The sequence below is a fragment of the Triticum urartu genome, chromosome 2 (genome assembly GCF_003073215.2).
Source record: "Triticum urartu cultivar G1812 chromosome 2, Tu2.1, whole genome shotgun sequence".
NCBI classification, from domain to species: domain Eukaryota; kingdom Viridiplantae; phylum Streptophyta; class Magnoliopsida; order Poales; family Poaceae; genus Triticum; species Triticum urartu.
The window spans coordinates 45,575,032-45,594,115 of NC_053023.1; the positions used below are offsets into that span (position 1 = coordinate 45,575,032).

General features: G+C 49.8%; 2 protein-coding genes and 1 pseudogene across 3 annotated transcripts; all 3 read right to left on the reverse strand.

The window, feature by feature from the left end:
• Positions 1 to 2,026: 2,026 nt before the first annotated feature.
• Positions 2,027 to 12,076, reverse strand: LOC125535572 (short-chain dehydrogenase/reductase 2b-like). 2 transcript variants are annotated; one of them, XM_048698639.1, is made up of 6 exons: positions 11,710 to 12,076; positions 11,023 to 11,269; positions 10,850 to 10,927; positions 10,494 to 10,679; positions 9,969 to 10,384; positions 2,027 to 2,235 (listed from the first exon to the last, which is right to left on the reverse strand). In XM_048698639.1, the coding sequence occupies exons 1-5, from the start codon at positions 11,760 to 11,762 to the stop codon at positions 10,004 to 10,006; spliced, it is 945 nt and encodes a 314-aa protein (XP_048554596.1). In that variant the 5' UTR covers positions 11,763 to 12,076; the 3' UTR covers positions 2,027 to 2,235; positions 9,969 to 10,003. The 2 variants fall into 2 exon arrangements, with proteins under 2 accessions (XP_048554596.1, XP_048554595.1); XM_048698638.1 differs by lacking the exon at positions 2,027 to 2,235 and having other exon boundaries at positions 9,769 to 10,384; positions 11,710 to 12,075.
• LOC125535570 (subtilisin-like protease) lies at positions 2,589 to 5,320 on the reverse strand. The gene has a single exon (XM_048698637.1). The coding sequence runs from the start codon at positions 5,318 to 5,320 to the stop codon at positions 3,086 to 3,088; it is 2,235 nt and encodes a 744-aa protein (XP_048554594.1). The 3' UTR covers positions 2,589 to 3,085.
• LOC125535571 lies at positions 6,242 to 8,472 on the reverse strand (annotated as a pseudogene).
• Positions 12,077 to 19,084: the final 7,008 nt, after the last annotated feature.

Genomic DNA, 19,084 nt, shown 5'->3' on the forward strand with positions numbered 1-19,084 from the left:
CTGCCGTGGAACGGCATGAGCCAGTCGCCGGCCTTGCTCGACTCGCGAGTCACCGTGTCGAAGCAATAGGTGCCGACTCCCGTGACAGAGATGCAGATGGTGTGTCCGCCAACCAAGGCGTACGAGCAGACGGAGGCCGGTTTGTTACCAACCTGCAGGTCATGGACGAAAGGCGGCGGCGGGAGGGCGTCGCAGTGCCACGCCTTGCTGGGGGTGGGGTGGTAGCGCCTGCGGTACACGATAGCCTCGAACTGGACCTGGCCCTCGCTGTGCGGCCTGAGGATGCTATCCATGATGTAGAGGGCTCCACCTTGGCCTTCCTTCGAGATGGCCGGATCCTGAGGGATGGAGAGGGCCAAGGGGGGGCGCTTGGGCGTGTGGAGGCTGGGCATGGTGTCGATGCAGTGGGTCTCGGCGTCGAAGCGGAAGATGCGCGTGGAGCTGTCGCCAAAGAAGAGCTTGGTTTCGGTGAGAGGGAAGCAGTACATCCTGCCCCATCGATCGTACGGGGTCATCGCGCATATCGACGGTTTCATGGTGACCGTGGCCGCCGGCAGCCGAATGTAAACCGGCTTCTTCATCATCATCATCATCTTCTTCTTCTTCTTTCCCTTGGCCCCCGCCCCCGCCCCCGCCACCGCCGAGGGGTTGTTTATTAGGTCTGGCCTGTCGGGCAGGGCCGTCAATGGAGGCACCACCTTGGCATGTTCCGCCGCTTCTTCCGGTGTCGGGTAGAAGAGCTGGTTGCGGGACAGGTCGAAGCGCCGCAGCGTGTAGGTGAATTTCTGGCAATCCGACACCAGCAGGTTCACAAACCGCCGGGCGCTCATCTCCGATCAAAGATCCAACACCTCAAAGCAAGATCGTCCTTCCTTCCTTACCTCCTGTAGTAGTAGCAGTACATTCAAAAGAAATGAGAACAAAAATCAGGTCATGCCGACCCAAGGAATAAGAAGCCGACGACGGACCTGGTGCAGAACGGCGGCGCCGCCGGGGGAGCGGAGATTGGGTTTGGATAGGGAGGTACGTCTACGGCACACTTTTTTTTTAGGGATCACACATTTTTTTCTTCGTGGCCGGTGGTGTTGTTGGGTCGGACCATGGCCCAATCCTTTTCTTCCCTTTATCCAAAGACCAAAGCAGTTGGGCCTGGTTAACCAAACCCATCTTTCTTTCATTTTTTTCAGATATCAGCCATATCGTAGATAGTGTGCAAGATTGCACATCCATGGCGCTTCTACAGGCATAATATGTGCTTGCAAACTCTTCAGCCAGTCATGATTAAACCTCTTAACCGAAACCTCCTACATTGGATAAGAGCCAGACGAATTCTTGCTTTACTTGTGGATTGCCACTGCTGGCATTTGCATAAGACGGCAGCTTTCTGTCGACAAACCAACAACCTGTTCAAATATCGCAAATGCTATCGGCCGAACACCACAACAGACACTGATCGCTGACGATCAAGTCTCTTCATCAGAGCAAAGTTTCTTTCTCGTTACTGTTTCATGGTCGTGTTTGATGTTGCAGAATCTGGAGCAGGTGACGCGGATCATCTCCGGCCTCCCCCTCCACCTGCACCGCCATGTTCATAGGGCGTTAGGAACCTATACTTGGGAGGAAATGCTGAGTGAGATGTGAGAAGAAGAAAACATCAGCTAATCAAAACCAACTCTTCAGTTAGTCTCTCTAGGTTGCAAGTTCCTTTCTGGGTGGGCGTTGTTTCTGCAGCAGAGCATCTCTTTGGGTTGCAAGTTCGATTCTCCACTCTATCATACAGCTTAGAGTCATGCTTTTGGGCAAGAAATGGGAGAACCCAAATTTTAAGTAGCCTTTTAATTTGCATATTTCAAAAACACGGGAATAGGAAAAAGGCGGATTATGAAATGCTAGGGCCATTGGAATCTATTAAAATTTAAAACACAGGAATTGGATGTCATGACATGCCATTTTCTACATATATGGGGACAACATGAATAAGCAATACGAATAGTTTGCTGTGGCATAGAAAATATTATGCCATAATTAACATTAAAACAAAGGAAAACTTCCCAAGCACGAATCATAGGAGAACTTCGCAAGTACAAATCAAAATTCTAAAGATTCTACTCCCATAATATTTCTGACTTCGCATCAAAGATCAAGAATTAGGTGTGTGCCACAACAGCCAAAGAAAACATGTCCATGAGACAGGAGCCGATGGAAGCTCGGTAACAGAATGCAGTGCATGATATCCTGCAGTTAAAAAACCAAAACAATGTTCAAGATCTCACAGACTAACGGAAAGATTGAACGTCTCAGGGAAACAGTTTTTGGAATGAGATTTAGTTAGTCCTTCCGCTGTAAAACAAGAATGCATTGTACTACTACGGCCTGGATGTTGGTGCTTGATGGAAAGTGGCAACAACAATGTTTGATAGCACTAGCATTACTCAAAAACTTGCGATGTGCATTCTAACTTTTTTTTTTAGCATATCCAGTGATCAGAATTTTGGATCTAGCATATATACGCTCATACTGAAGTATTCATATGTGAAGGCAAACACAAACTAGACTTAAACTCACGCATGTCTCCAGGAAACCCACAAACTTGCACATCCATAAAACCCTACTGACGAGATTAACACCAACAATTTTCACATTTCTTTTGTTGAGCATTTAGAGGGAGATCTGCATCAAAGAGAAAATAATTTCAATTGCAGATTGCCTGTGATGGACACGGCCATATCATTTATTTACTCTGTTTCCTATATCCAACAGAAGTTTACAGGGACGGATACAACTTCAGAGTTTCAGAAGTTTCCGTCCACCTTTGTTTTCTTGCTCTGAACAAAAAGGTAATGGAGTTTCAGAATTCAGACAGGCAGAGATGCCGCGGCATTAAGCAGCAGGACCAAGTATCAACCGCTCATCTCTGGTTCGAATCGCATAACTTAAAACTTTGCACCAGTAAGTAAATCATAATGCAAGTTTTTGTTCCATTGGTACTGTTTATTTATTATTATGTTGACGCAAAAGAAATACTGAAAGATGACTTAAACATGAAGAAATAAAACATCTAGTGATCTTGCGGCACGTACATCATTCATGGTGATGAGGCCGGAAGAGCGACGATGGGGCTCCGCACGACATGCCTCTCCGATACCCAGCTCAAGCTTCCCTCCACATACAGTACTTCCTTGCCCAGGTCGCCGCTCACAGACATGCTGAAGGTCTTCTTCTCTCCGGCTTTGGAGAATGACAGCGTCTCCGGGGAGACACGCACGGTCAGAGGCTTCGGCACGTCCACCTTGGCCTTGAATGTCGAATCCGCTGGCCCAACGTTCGTCACAGTTCGGTTCACTGTGAACGGAGTCGATGAAACCAACACGGTTATCGTCGGGTAGTTGAGCTGCGCGTGCTGGACCTTGGGCAGCTTCCCGCAGGTCAAGCTTGAGTTGCGCATGATGGTTGCTAGGCCGCTGTCACCGAGGAACCAGCAGATGTAGCCGGCATACTCAGTGACGCTGAGGTCGTACACCAAGCCAGGGTCGGCGGCTCTCGCCGGGTTCACATGGCCGGCGCCTGTGTCGAACACCCCGGCCTTTCGATGCTGCTCGTCCAAGATTGAGCCGCCAGTGCTATTAACGATGTCCGACGTCGTTAGGATAGCAGACTTGATGGCGGCTGGCGACCAGTCGGGATGGATGCTTTTAATAAGCGCCGCAACACCACTCACGTGGGGCGTCGCCATGGATGTGCCTGATATGATGTTGAAAGGGCCCTGTCCGGAGGCCGTGCTTGGCGGCCATGCAGCGAGGATGTTGAGCCCCGGTGCCAATATGTCCGGCTTTAGGATGTTGAGGTTGGTGAAACTTGGACCCCGGGAAGAGAAAAAAGGCACGACAGGGGCCGGGCGGACACCAAACAATGTGTTGTTGTACGTGAGAGAGGCCACAGAGCTGCTCTTCGACGATGCGGCGTAAGCTATGAGGATGCCACCGTCGGACGCGGTCACCTGTACAACACTGGAGTTGTAATCCTGAACAATGGTGGTGTAGCCACTGATTTTGTCGTTGAACAACACCACACCGGACGCACCAGCACCCACTATTCTGCGGACGTTGGACTTTTGAGTCTCCGACTTCGTGTTCTCGCAGACCAGGATCTTACCAGCGATGCCACTGTCATCACTGTAATTGCAGTACCGCCGTTCCTCGGAGTAGACGAGAGGGTGCGACTTTGAGCTCGGACTCGCTTTCTGGGTAAGCGCTTCTCCATCGATGATCTTGCCATTGCCAAGATTCACACTGGCACCGAAGCTCCGATCTACGGAGCCGGCGGCGACTGTGAGCAACCACGGGGCGACGTTGGTGACCGAGAACAGATTCGGACCATCGTTACCTGCGGCACACACCATGAGGATGCCCTTGGACATAGCACTAAACGCGCCAATAGCGATGGGGTCTTGATCATAGATGGGACTCATGGTGCCACCAACGGAGAACGAGAGCACGTCCACCCCATCCTTGATGGCCTCTTCTAGGCCGGCCAGTACGGCGGATTCCTCGCAGCCTCTACTGTCGCATACCTTGTACATGGCGATGTGTGCGCTAGGAGCAATTCCGGCTGCAGTGCCCTTTCCCACACCCACACCATGGTATGACGCGCCGGTGACGAAGTTCCCGGCTGCCGTGGACGAGGTGTGCGTTCCGTGTCCCTCTTCGTCACCAGAGTCAACACCCTCGATGAATGACTTGGCACCAATGAGCTTGTTGTTGCACCGGGCCGCCTTGCATGAGCCCTTCCACCTTGCTGGGGGTGGTGGAACTCCATGGTCATTGAAAGAAGGGTGTGTCGCATAGATGCCGGTGTCGAGCAGTCCAATGATGACTCCCTTCCCGTAGCCAGCCTGGCTCCAGAACCCGGTGTCGTTCCTTAGCCCAAGGAACTCTGGCGTGTGGGTGGTCATTAGCTGCAGGGTCCGGTCGGGGAATGCACGCACAAACCCTGGCTTCTTGGCCACCGTATCGAGCTCGGCGTCGGTGAGCCTCACGGCGAAGCCACTGAACACCTCGGTGTAGGAATGGAGAAGGCGCGACTCGTTGGACTCATCCATCAACGAACTCGGCAAGAAAGACTTATGCCACTGGCGATGGGCGTCTTCGCCGGCATTCGAGCGTGGTGGCTCGACGAGCACGATGTAAGCACGATAAGCAGAGGGTTTTGTGGCATTTTGGTGTACGCTTGTGGCAGCTGGATTGATATAGCATAGTGCGAGCGCAGGAAAGAGGATGGCGAGCAAGAGAAGTGGTACTGAGAGATTTGTGAACGACGCCATTCCTCGAGGCTCAAACCACACAACTACACGATGAAGATGATGGCAATGCCAGAATAGGATCAATCACCGGGCAATCTTTATACAACACGAATAATTAATGTGTTGTGTGTTACTTTTGGCATATATTAATCAGTTGACAAATCCAGAGCATATGGTAACACATTAATGAGTTTAACTTCTGTTAAATCTGGAAGATATGATAAGATTATGTGGGATGGCAGGAATGAGTGTGGGTAATGTATCTACCCGGGTTTATGGTGCGGGGTGTAGGGAAAAAGATACATGGTATTTTTCGATTTTCTGGATGGTCTTTAACACATATATTAAATATCTGTAAATTGGGAGGATAACTAATTTTTCAAAATTAACAGCTTCTGGTTTTGTATCCCCACCTATGATGTGTTATCATCTCATAAAATGAGTACTATCAACAGATTCCTGAAGAAAAAATATTGGAGTAAATGGCAATATCGAAGTCATGAAATTAGGTGAGGTTGAATGGGTCATTTTCTTTTACGCTCAAAACCTGATCGAGTTCTATCAAAAAACTCTTGAACAAATATTAGTAGGAGCTGCATGAAGAAATGGAAGAAAATGACAGAATGGGTGTGCATGGAAGGAACGGCTGGACTTGGCGTTCCAGTGGACCAATCTGCTGGTGCTTAGCGAATCAGATTTCTCTAAACCAGGCAGAAACACTGAATACCTACTACTACCCAGCGAATGAACCCAACGGCAGCATAAAACAAAACTAAAGAGGGAAACGCCCACTGACCCGCATCGGTCTTGATCTGTTTCTTTATCTCCAAATGCTTCACAAGATATCAATAACTGGGCTCTGGTTCTATTTTCTTATCGCAGCAACTCCTTTATTTCTCAAGCAAGCATTCTCCTTAGAGACGATGCATTTGAACTGATTAAACAGGGCCAGATGAAAACATCCACTAATCTAACAGCACAAAAGTCATTCATGGTGATCGCAGGGGAGTAGGACCACCGACTCGAAGGGAGACGACGATCGGGCTCCTCACCACGTGTTTCTCGGACACCCAGCTCAGGCTTCCCTCCATGGATTCTTGTTCATCCACGTGGTGGCTGCTCACCGAGACGCTAAATGTCTTCTTCTCCCGGGCCTTGGAGAACACCAGTGTATCCGGAGAAACACGCACCGTCATCGACTTGGGTGCGTCCACCTTCGCCCTGTATATCGATGTTGCTGGCCCAACGTTCGTCACTGTTCGGTTCACGATGAATGGCGTTGATGTGAATGGCACAGTTATACTTGGATAGTTGAGCTGGACGTCCTTGACCTTGGGCAGCTTCTCGCAGGTCAAGCTCGGGTTGTGCACGATCGTCACCAAGCCTTTGTTGCCAAGGAGCCAGCAGATGTAGCCCGTGTAATCAGTTACGCCGAGATCATACACCAGACCAGGATCGGCAGCTCTCGCCGGGTTCACATGGCCGGCGCCTCTATCGTACGCACTGGCTTTACCATGCCTCTCATTCAATATCGGGCCACCGATGTTGTTGAAGGTGTCCGACGTTGTCAGGATGGCCGACTTGATGGCAGCCGGTGACCAGTCGGGATGCAAGCTTTTAATGAGCGCCGCAACACCGCTGACATGTGGTGTTGCCATGGATGTACCTGATATGATGTTGAAAGGCCTCGATGCAGATTTTGTTTCTTGCAGCCATGCGGCGAGGATGTTGAGCCCGGGAGCCAGAATGTCTGGCTTGAGCACGCCCAGAATGTCTGGCATGGACCCCGTGAAGAGAACGACGCCACGGTCGGGTTTGGACGAACACCGAGCACTGTGTTGTTGTATGTGAAAGTGGCCACGGCTTTGCTCGCTGCCGACTTCGCATAACCTGTGATAGCAATGCCGTCAGCTGCGGCCACCTGCACCACTCTCGAGTAGTAATCCTGAAGAAGAATGGAGTAGCCATCGGCTTCATCATTGAACAGTACCACACCGGCCGCTCCAGCATCCATTATGCTGCGAATGGTTGAGTACTGAGGCATCGGGGTGTCATGGCTTGGCATACCACGATTTTCCCGGTGATGGAAATGCGATCCTCGTTCTCGCAGAAACGATTTTCCTCGGAGTAGAGGAGAGGATACGACTTTGAGGTTGGCATTTTCACCTGGGTAAGCGCTTCTCCATTTAAGCGCAACCCATTGCCGAGATGAACACCAGCGTCGAATCTCCGATCCACCGAGCCAGCAGCGACCGTGAGCAACCACGGTGCGTCGTTGATGACCGACCGTGGATTGGGACCATGGTTGCCAGCCGCGCACACCACAATGATACCCTTGGATATCGCGCTGAACGCGCCGATGGCGATGGGATCCTTGTCGAAGCTCACACTGGTGGGACTGCCGAGGGAAAGCGAGAGCACGTCCAGGCCAGCCACTATGGCAGATTCTTCACAGCCAATCCCAGTGCACACTTTGTACATGGCGATGTGGGCACCTGGAGCAATTCCGGAAGCAGTGCCCATGCCTACGCCATGGTATGACGCATTGGTAACAAAGTTCCCAGCGGCAGTGGATGAGGTGTGTGTTCCGTGCCCCGCAAAATCAAATGGGCGGTCATCACCGGCAATGAATGATTTGGCACCGATGAGCTTGTTGTTGCACCTGACCTTTCCACTTTGTCATGATCGTCGAACGAAGGGTGTGCTGCATAGATTCCGCTGTCAAGCATCCCGACAATCACTCCCTTCCCGTAGCGTGTGTCGCTCCAAAACCCGGTGCCACTCCTCAGCCCGAGGAACTCTGGCGTGTGCGTGGTCATGAGCTGCAGCATCCGGTTTGGCTTCTTGGCCATCGCGTCGAGCTCGGCATCAGTGAGCCTCACCGTGAAGCCGCTGAACACCTCGGTGTAGGTGTGGAGGAGACGTCGCTCTCCAGATTCGCCGATGTGAGAGCTCGGCAAGAAAGTCTCATACCACCGACGATGCCCGACTTCGCCGGCACTTGAGGGAGGTGGGTCGACGAGTACGATGTAAGTGCGGTAAGCAGAGGTTCCTGTAGAACCCTGCTGTACCCTTGCAGCAGCTGGACTGATATAGCACAGTGAGGGTGTAGGAGAGAGGGTGGCGAGGAAGAGAAATGGTAGTAGTATGATGAGATTGGTCAAGGACGCCATGGCTGAAGCTAGACAAACCTACACAACTGAGGAAGGCGATGGCGATGGCGATTGAGTGTCTATCCGGCCATCACCCGCTGTTCTTCATTTATACAGCACGCGACAAGTGATCAATGTGCTGCAACCTTTATGGTGCACAAGATAAATCACTTGGAGATCTAGCGCATGCATGCAGCAGCATACAATACAAGAGATTTATTTTGTGCCAACTAAATGTTGTACGACCGGGGAGGCCAGATACATACTTGCTGATACGCAATGATCAATGCACTGCGATTGTTTTTCTATATCCTGCATGAACCATATCTCGCAATATATGAGGGAAATGAATGACTCAAATTTAACATCATATAGATACTATTGATATTGTCATATCGTGTCATAAATGTAGTCATAGAAATGAGATCAGGTGAGGTCGAACTTGATCACCAATTGGAACTTCTATTCTGGGCGCCTCTTCCGGGTGTGATAGTTACTCCCTCCGTCCCATAATGTAAGACGTTTTTTGACACTAGTGTAGCGTAATTAGTTAGTAGTGCTAAAGATTAAATCTGTTTAACTAGTGATTGAGTGGCATCGTTCTCTCAGTTTTACTGGGCTATTTGTTGTAAAGCGGTTTAGATGTTCAGTTTCTACTACTTGCTATCTTAACACAAATGTGCAGTCCTGCTGTGCCCTTCATTCAACCCATCATAATAAAGGAACACAAACCGTTTGTGTTTTGGGATTCAAACTGGTTACCTTCTAATACACTGTGTTACTGCGAATTGTTCAAGATTCAATCAGCTCCTCTGTTTTTGAGTAGCGGTACCTAACTACTATGCAGGTATAAATGTGGTGATAGAAATGAGATCAGGTGAGGTCTAACTGGTCACCAATTGAAATTGTATTCTCAGCGCATTTTCTTGGTGTGACGGTGCTAAACATTTGATCTGTTTAATTAACTAGTAGTGACTAGTGATTGAGTGGCATTGTACTCTCACGTTTACTGCACTATTAGTGGCAAAGTGGTTTTGATGTGCAGCTTCTACTACTTGCTATCTTAACACAAAATATTTGTGCAGTCCTGCTGTGTCTGGCTCAGCAACGTAGTAGTGATATCATAATAAAAGAAAACACTCTGTTTCTGTTTTGGGATTCAAACTGGTTACCTTCTACTCCCTCCGTTTCTAAATATAAGCCCTTTTAGATATTTCAATACGGACAACATACGGATGTATATAGGCGTATTTTAGAGTGCAGATTCACTCATTTGGCTCCGTATGTAGTCCATATTGGAATCTCTAAAAGGGGTTATATTTAGGAACGGAGGAAGTAATGGACTGTGTTACTGTGAATTGTTTCAGATCCAATCAGCCCTTCCTTTTTGAGGAGTGGTATCTGACTACTACGCAGGACCATAGCTGGTCTTGAACTATTTATTCATATCGAAAATGCAAGAAGAGAAAACTGTCCTGGCCAATGGCCTCAGGCATGACACAGAAAGATGAACTTACCATAACGTAGCTGCAGACAATCCAGTGAACAGACACTACCAGACATTCACCATCTCCGTCTGATCGAAGTAGCACCCGGTCGGTCCGTCCTGAGGGAGCAGGGCCAGCATGACCGGGCCCCTCGCGCCCTGCTCCGGCGTCAGGGTCCCCAGGTTCCAGTTGATGTCGGTCCTGACAAAGCCGGGGCGCACGCAGTTGACGCGCATCTCTGGGTACCGCCTCGCCAGGATCCTCGTGTAGAGGTTGATCACCATCTTCGACACGCTGTACGCCGGCAGCATCGCTGGCCACCCTGCCTCTTCGAGCCGTCCATTCTTCAGGTCATCCATGAAGGTGTTGAGCACCGCCTCGATCCGCGCCTCGTCCCAGATGTCGATGTTGCTCAGGTCCTTCCGTAGCTCCTCGTTCGGCATTCTCTGGCAGGCACCAAAGTTGAACACATAACACTGACTATGGATCGGGAAGAATGCATCTCTTTCTTGGTTCTCAGAGGTTTTGGAGAAAGAATTTCAACTGATAGCGTACCTTCAGCTCTGACGCAAGGGAGGAGGCGTTAACGATCTTCGCTCCCGACTTGGATAGTTTCAGTAGAGGAAGAAGGGCTTCTGTAACCCGTTTGCATCCGTAGTAATTGGTGTCGAGACAGTCCCGTGCCACCTCATAGGTATTCTGGAACACGTCTTTGAGCACAGTGGCAGCTCTGCCAGATGTCTGAATCATAAACACGAATTTAAAACTGAACACTGAACATTGGTCGCGGTACTAAGTATCCAAGTTACAGATGAAATTGCTAAGTTGCAAAAGGTTCAGATCAAAAGAAAATTATCGTGTGGCAAGCGTGATAAACTATTTTCAAAAAAAGATTCAGAGGAAATCAGTACCCATGTCTCTGCATCAAGGTTCAGAGCTTTGAGGCCTTCCTCATCTGCTGCAACTCCTACAACTGCTGCATTGTTAACCTGTATATGATGTTACCCAACTCATCCTCATTCACATAACATGTTCCCGGAAAAGATGCATAAGTGACGATCTAACAAAAGCGACTTCATTTTACCAAGATGTCAAGCTCTCCATATCTGCTCTCGATGTGTCGCGCTAGAGCGGCGACACTGCTGTCATCCCGGACGTCGAGCTGGTGGAAGACAACGTTGGAGAGGTTGGATTCACGGCAAATCGACTCGACGGCATCCTTCCCTCTCTTCTCGTCCCTCGCTGTGAGAATGACAGTCACACCTTGGGCGGCAAGCTGCCGGCACACCTCCAGGCCGACTCCCTTGTTTCCACCAGTGACCACCGCAATCCTGATGAAAAGCAGGCAGAATATCAGCATCCCTGCCCATTTTTACTTTTATTCTTGGATTGGATGATCCGGCAAACACTAGTAGTAGTAGAAACTGACTACTAGGAGGAATGGGTAGAACCTGATTTATGAACAACAAAAATGCATTATACCTATTTTTTGAATGAATATATATTGATGATCATTTCAGGCTTTTCCGGGCTTTCAGGCCGGGCTTCGGGTGGAAAAGTTGAGCCCGAGCTTGGCCCGGATGCCGGGGTTTCGGGCCAGGCTGCCCAAGAACAGGTCCAGCACTAAGCATACTAGAATGAGCAACCTAGAGTGCAGAAGAGTGCCACCCAATCTGAGAAGACGCTAGATATATATTCTAAGTACTACTCAGTATTCAAAGGTCAACTCAGGATGCAATCAGAAACCAGTAAGATTCACCAGCGAAGGTACCTGTGCGATGCCTGCTTCCCGTCGGCGGTGGCTACGTGCGACGGCTTCTCCATGGCTTGCGGAGTTGCAGCGGGTGGCTACGACGGCTGGGTGGGGGTCGTCGACGGCGAGGCGAGGAGAGAAGATGCTGGGGTGGGAGTGGGGGTTGGTGGCCGGGTGATTAGGCTCCAGATTAACCCTAGATCGTGGTGGTGTGGTTGCTGGTTAGTAAAAGACCATGGATTATTTTACGAATTGCCTGGGAGGGCTCGTCTCGCCGGCGCCACTCCGGCGCCGACGATTTGGCTGTGTGGCCGGACCTACACGGCGCGGGACAGGGGAGGAGGAGGGAGACTGCTTTGCTTGGACATTTTTTTGGCGGGAAGAGGTGAGTGGTCATCCAGAGGCGTTGACTCCGTTGCTTTTGCGACGAAGCTGCACCAATCCGTCCCAACTGTAATTTCTACTGCAGAAACGAACCAAACGCCAAAATCCTCCCTTAATGCAATTTTTTTTAAAGTCTTTCAATCTATTCATTTTCAATCATGGCAGTACATCGAATACTAAAAATAATAAAAATTACATCAATATCTGTAGACTATCTAGCGACAACTACAAGCACTGAAGCAAGCAGAAGGCGCACCGTCGCCATTGCCCCTCCATCGCCGGAGTCAGGCACAACTTGTTGCAATAGACCGTCGAAAAGTCGTCGTGCTAAGGCCCCGTAGGACCAATGCACCAGAACAGCAACCGCCACAGATGAAGAATAACATAGATCAAAAGGATACAACCCGAAGACACACGAACGTAGACATAACAATGAGATCCGAGCAAATCCACCAATGACACACCCACCAACAATGCTAGAGACACCACCAGAACGGGGCCTAGGCGGGAAGACCTTTGTTCCATCTTCAGGGAGTCGCCGTCATCTCGTCTTCCTGAGCATGACACAAACCCTAGCAAAACTGAAAGAAACGACTAAAAACGGAGCCCTCCTGCCGGCCCTTGCCGAGATCCATCATGCCCCCATGGCTCTAAGGCCACCGGAGAAGAGGCGGATCTACGGCAACACCGACGGGAAGCAAAAACCCTAGCTTTTTTTTAAGGAGGTGGCGGCAGCTAGAGATGAGCCCGTGCCGCGGTCATCCCCTTAATGCAATTGTGGTGGTGTTAAGAAACCAATTTCATTTCTATAGGGTGTATATACGCTCCTCATGATCATTGCCACATAGTGTTGGGCTGGAGAGTAAATATGCATGGCATAAATTTGCCGACATGGTAAATACACACACTAAATAGCCTCATTCACTTGTGATGAACTTTGGGAACAATTTCAACTTGTTTATCTTAATATTGACCAAGTTTATAAAAAAATACTTACAAGTATTCACAACCGTGAATATTAGTGATCTAAAACGCCTTATATTTGTTTACAGAGGGAGTACAAAAATACGTACTTTATTATGAATCTAATGAAACTAATTTGGTGTTTTAAATGTCTGGTCAGACCTAAAAAAAGTTTGACTTAGGATTTTCCTGGCGACTTTTTTGCAGTTACAGTGGTAGTAGCATGGATGTAGCGATGGATCCGATTCCCCTGTTGATTTTCTTTCCGCTAGCCTGGGCGTTTGATTCCGCTGGCCTTTTTTGCTGTTTTTTTTAGGGAAAACCTGTTGGCATTTTATTCCAAAGATGAAAGAGTTACATCATTGAGTACATGTGGTAATAAAAAATCTGGAGGTTCATCATCCCGTAAGTAAGACAATTGGGAATCCGGAGGGAGTAAGAAACACCTAAACCGAAGCATGCTCAAAACACATGTTGCACAGAGTGGAAAAAAAGAAGCAAACCTAGACAAGTGGCACCTGTCACTCAACTCCCCCTAAAAAAGTTTCTTCAGTAAATTTCCTATGGCGGGGAGGGGGGGGGGGGGGCACCGCCCCCTCAGGTTTGCATGTAGCTCCGCTGGTGTTGCTGTGCTCTTATTCAACAAACAAAATCCGTCAACGTTTTGAAACAATTGACGCAAAGCCACCACCAGGCCCATACACCAGGCGGCGCGGCCGCCTGATGACGTCCCATGGCTTCGGCCGCCAGAGCAAGCATCTCAAAGATGCCAGCCATGACGAACATCATCACGATGGCCACATCAACGAGAAGCGCGACGATCTCCAGAATGTCCTTCACGACAAGCTCAATTGCCTTCTTCCTTGATCTGTTCTGCTTTGTTGCGTGGGCGTCGACCGCCGGGGTCGATGTCTGGGACGACGAGGAGGGAGGCAGCGTAGTGGACCGAGCCGAGTCGAGGGAGACGAGGCAGCTGTAGGATGTGCTGGCGGAGCCCAGGACGACGACGGTGGTGCCAGAGCTGGCACCTTGCCATGCCCCGCCTTCTTGCGAAGGCTGGTGCCGGCGCCGGTGAAGAGGAGGCGCAGTTGCCGGCGGAGGCACCGCCGCCGCTCAAGAGGTCCATGCCCTCAACCACTGGGCTCGTCGGCGTGGCCTGAGGTGGCTGGATGAATTTCGTTTGTTTTTTTAACCATACTTTGAAATGTATGCGGGTAGGGTCGGATGGCCAGCTCTCACGGCAGCGTTCATAGACTAGTCCTCTTCGCTCTTGTGGAGAGATACGATGTCCGGTTTAGGGTTGAAAATGCACGAAGTGTATCTTTTCAACTTGGCACCAATTATCGTCCAGTGCTGTCTCATCGTTATCCTAGGTTCCTACAGTTCCCATGACGTCTCTGCACAGAGCGGAAACAGTGGCGGAGGCAAGGGGGGGGGGGGGGGGGGGGGGGGGGGGGGGGGGGGGGGGGGGGGGGGGGGGGGGGGGCGAGCAGGGGCCTGGCCCCCCCTAACAATCGAGCGATGCGTGAAAGATGCATAGGCAATCAGCGATACGATCGCACGTACAAGCATACTTGGCCCCCCTATCTCAGGTTCTGTACGTGTATTTAGGTAAAGGAGGAAAAAGCCCATAGTAAAAGAGCCCACTAGCGGCCATATGGGCAATGTAGCCTCCGATCTAATCTCCTGAGATACTGCTTAAGAAAACTAATCTCCTGAGATGCCTCTTTCATGCGTGATTGGTGTGTAGTTGATGGGATTAGACGCGGCCGCGGCTGCAGCCCCCGTGTGCCCTTGCCACCGTCTGCCTCTGATCTCCTTGCCCTACTACTCACTATCTGATTCATACGACGAATTAGCAGGTTAACATATCACACTACTAATCTCTCTCAACTCTCATCTCGTATCAGTGTTGAAATTTGAAACTATACATAGATTTTAGTTTCTTTTTAGATTTGAGATGCTATCAAGAATTCATATTGTGTAAGTATCCCACAAATTATCATGATCCAAATTACCTTGTATCGGTTCCTATTTGTGATGCGAAAAATTTCTATGTCAACCGTAATACAGTATAGCTAATTATGAAACTGAAATTGCTCAATTATGAAGAGAAAAAGCCCTGCCAAACACCATTAAAATTAATTTGGTTTCCAAGCTGGTTCCTTCTAAAATTGAAATTCCTCAACTCTGAAGAGAAAATAACCTGCTGCCAAACACCTTTAAGATCAATTATTTTCTAAGCTGGCTGCTTCGAATTCTCAACTTACTAAAATTGTTAAGGAGGCTGTTGTGCAAGTTATCAACCTTGCTCTCTGTAATTATCTTTTGCACTGGACTTTTTTTTCTACTTTGCTTAGCCCCTCTTATACCCAAATCCTGGCTCCGCCCCTGCATGTCCAGACAGTCACTGAAGTTTTCTCATTATGCAATGCGCCCGCAAGCTGCAACCATCGTTCCACGCATGCTCGTGTGTCCGCTGCAACGTGCGCAGAGGCTCAGCTGGTTCTCAACCTATCAGGCAGAAGCCTCCCAGCAAGATGACGTGTGGGCTGACGCATCTCATTGCATTCAGCATCCACAGGCCACGGCACGCCGCCGCCTCGACAGTAACCATGGCACATGTTGAGATAGGAACAGGTCACAAGAATCATTCAATCGGTCAGCCAGTCCCAGAACAGCTCAGTGCACTGTGGAGCGATGCTTGTGGAGTGATTCAGTGGAGCCGACGGACCACCGCGCTGCAGTACCACGGCGACCAGCAAAACTCCATGCCTGCCGCGTCGATCAGGCGCCGTTGCTCTCATTCGGCCGGCAGCCCCTCGCCGCCGTCGTCCTTGCCCACGACGTGGCGTATTTATTCTGTCTGTCGTGTTCCAGACGGATGCACGGAGCTTTCAGTATCAGCAGTAGTCCTCCACAGTACTGTATCATTTTCCAGATCGGCACCGTGCCCAGAAAGAAGCACAAATTCTCTCTCTCTCTCTCTCTCTCTCTCTCTCTCTCTCTCGGAGAAACAGAGCTTTGCCTATTCTGAACATTTGCTGATGAACAGTTGCTGTGGAAATGACCTGAAAATTCTGCATATCACGGTCAAAGGTTTCAGACAGGCAACCAAAGCATATATATACATTTAATGATTAACAATGGCGAGCAAGAGAATACCGTGGATGCGCGAAAACAGAATATCTTGACCAATTGAATTGTTCTTCAGAGAAATTCAACGCTACCAGTTAGTTAGAGTTAGGTTAGCTAGTCCTCCGGCGCCGCCGCCGTGAGTTCCCCCAGTCCTCCGGCGCCGCAGCCGTGAGTTCCCCCGGTCCTCCGGCGCCGCAGCCGTGAGTTCCTCCAGTCCTCCGGCGCCGCTGTCGTGAGTTCCCCCGGTGTGCTCTCCGCTGTTGCGCAGATCCCCTCTTGACCTGCTGCAGAGCGGGCTCTCCCCAGTCTTCCGGCGGCGCCGCCGTGAGTTCCCCGGTGTCGAGCGCTCTCCACTGCTGCGCCGACCCCCTCTCGGCCTGCTGCAGAGTGAGCTTCCCCCCAGTCCTCTAGCGCTGCCGCTGTGAGTTCCCCGTCGTCGATTGCTCTCCCCTGCTGTGGCGATCCCCTCTCTGTCTGCTACCGCTGGGACTGCCCGGACTTGGTTGGTGAGGCAAAAGGCGTTGGCGGTAGGGGGAAAGATCGCGAGCCATGGCATCCCCCTCGGAGTCGAGCGGATCACGCGAGAAAGGAGCAGAGGACCCTAGTGTTCTTCTGGAAAGACTGCATCTTGAGGAAGACGAATTGGATAATCTGATTTGGGAAGAGGAAGTGGATGAATCAGAGGAGAAACCCAAGTGGCTGGCGCTTGCAAAGGTACTGACGACGAAGACCTTCGGGCAGGGTGCGTTGATCGCAGACATGAAGGCGGCTTGGAATCCGGCACATGATGTGGTTTGGCGTAGAATCAACTCCAATCTGTTCTCGATACAGTTCAATTGTTTAGCGGATTGGAACAAGTCAATCCATCAAGGGCCGTGGGATTTCAAGAGCATGGCATTGATCATCGAGGAATACGATGGTTTCACTAATTCAGAAAGCGTTAAGCTAGACAAGATTGAAACTTGGTGCCAAATTCACAAGTTGCCTGATGGTGTTTTGAAGAATGAGCAGTTTGTGGAAAACATGGCTAAGCGTATCGGAGAGGTGCTAGAGCTTCAGATAGTTCTACCGAGCGGTTTTGTAGGTGAGTTTATACGGGTCAGGGTCAAACTGAATGTAAACAAAAAACTGACCAGATTCGTAAGCTTCACCAAGTCTGGCAAGACTGAATTTTACCAAGTAAAGTTTGAAAAACTTCCAGTTTTCTGCTACATGTGTGGGATCCTAGGCCATTGGCATGAGGAGTGTGGTACAGGAGAGCATGCTGAGAAGGATTTGGAGTGGGGGCCTTTTATTATGGCGCCTAGGAGAGGACGTGGGGGCAGAGGAAGAGGCTCTGGACGCGGTTCCGGCAGAGGTGGACATGGCACTGACGAAGTTAACGGAACAAATAATCCTTTCGGTAGAGGAAGAGGTGCTGGCTTTGCTGGTCACGGACAAAGGCGCGGCCGTGGCAGAGATGGAATGGCACCAGCAGGAAATTGGGGATTTAATCAAGCTTATCAGGGGGATATGAAGGAGGGAGAGAATGATATAAATAATGGTCAAGCTTTGATAAGCCAAGATGCAAGGGTGACAGATGTGCGAAGCTGGCGCTTTAATGCCCAGGACTTAGCTGCTGCAGTTATGGAGACCGGTGGAGTGTCTGAGCTTGGTGCAGAGAAAGAACAGCGAAAGGACGATCTTAATGCCCTTCGTAAAAGAGTTGTAGAGGACTCGGGCTCCCTTCCTGCAGGTTCTGCTGTAGCGGATATCATTGAAAAGAATAGCGATGCAATTGTTCCTTTGGGAAATACTTCTGATATTATTGATCAGTTTGAGGCATCAGAAGAGGAGCTACCGAATAATAACATAACTGGAACACCACAGAAAAATGTGAATAAAAAGAAGTTGAAAGGAGGAGATGGCATGGCAGTTGACAGTACAACAGCTTGTAGATCGGCGGCCTCCGTGGCGGAGGACCGCCGGGGGCAATGACTATCCTAAGTTGGAACTGCCGGGGGGTTGGGAACTCCCAGACAGTTCGAGACCTAGCGACTATGATCCAGTCGCATTCCCCTAGCTTGGTTTTCCTTTGTGAAACTAGGCAAAGTAAGGATAAGATGAAAAGCTACCGAAATAGGTTTGGTCTGCGAGGTTTTGAAGGTGTTAGCAGTGATGGTAATAGCGGGGGGCTTGCTCTCTATTGGCATGAAAATTGGACAGTGGATATTAGGCTTGCAAATTCAAGATGCATTGATGCACACATCCAAGCTCCCGGAGAGACTAAATGGCACCTGACATGCGTGTATGGAGAGCCTCGTGTTGAGAATAGACACTTAATGTGGTCCTTGATGGAAGATATAGCTACCCAGAACGTTCTTCCTTGGTTGGCTGTTGGAGATTTTAATGAAGCCTTGTGGGATTTTGAACATTTTTCCAACACGCCGCGTGCGCCGGCCCAAATGCTTGCTTTTCGGGATTCACTTGAAGTGTGCGAGCTGACTGATTTGGGTTTTGTTGGAAGGCCATATACTTTTGATAATAAGAGGAGTGGTGCAGCAAATGTTAAAGTACGGTTAGACCGTGGAGTTGCAAATCTGGATTGGAGGTACATGGTCCCTGCTGCCTCAATCCATCATCTTGTTTCACCCCGGTCGGATCATTGTCCATTGCTTGTCAAGTGCGAAGCTGATTCGGGCCCAAAACCTAAGAAAGTTAAGCGCTATGAGATCATGTGGGAGAGGGATTCTGCCCTCACAGAAGTTATTGCAAACATGTGGAAAGATGCGGGCCAAAAACGTACACTTGGGGAGATAGGTCAAGCTTTGGGGAAGGTAATGACCTCGTTGCATCAATGGAGCAGAGCCAAAATTGGCAATGTAACTAGGGAGATTGAGAAGTCTCGTACGAGGCTAGAGGAGCTAAT

Excerpts from the sequence above, each read along its gene's own strand:
- LOC125535570 (XM_048698637.1), bottom strand. The coding sequence starts at position 5,320 with ATGGCGTCGTTCACAAATCTCTCAGTACCACTTCTCTTGCTCGCCATC.
- LOC125535572 (XM_048698639.1), bottom strand. The coding sequence starts at position 11,762 with ATGGAGAAGCCGTCGCACGTAGCCACCGCCGACGGGAAGCAGGCATCG. Across the intron at positions 11,270-11,709 it reads GGGAAGCAGGCATCGCACAG|GATTGCGGTGGTCACTGGTG; the intron begins GTACCTTCGCTG and ends GCTTTTCATCAG. Across the intron at positions 10,928-11,022 it reads ATGGAGAGCTTGACATCTTG|GTTAACAATGCAGCAGTTGT; the intron begins GTAAAATGAAGT and ends CATCATATACAG.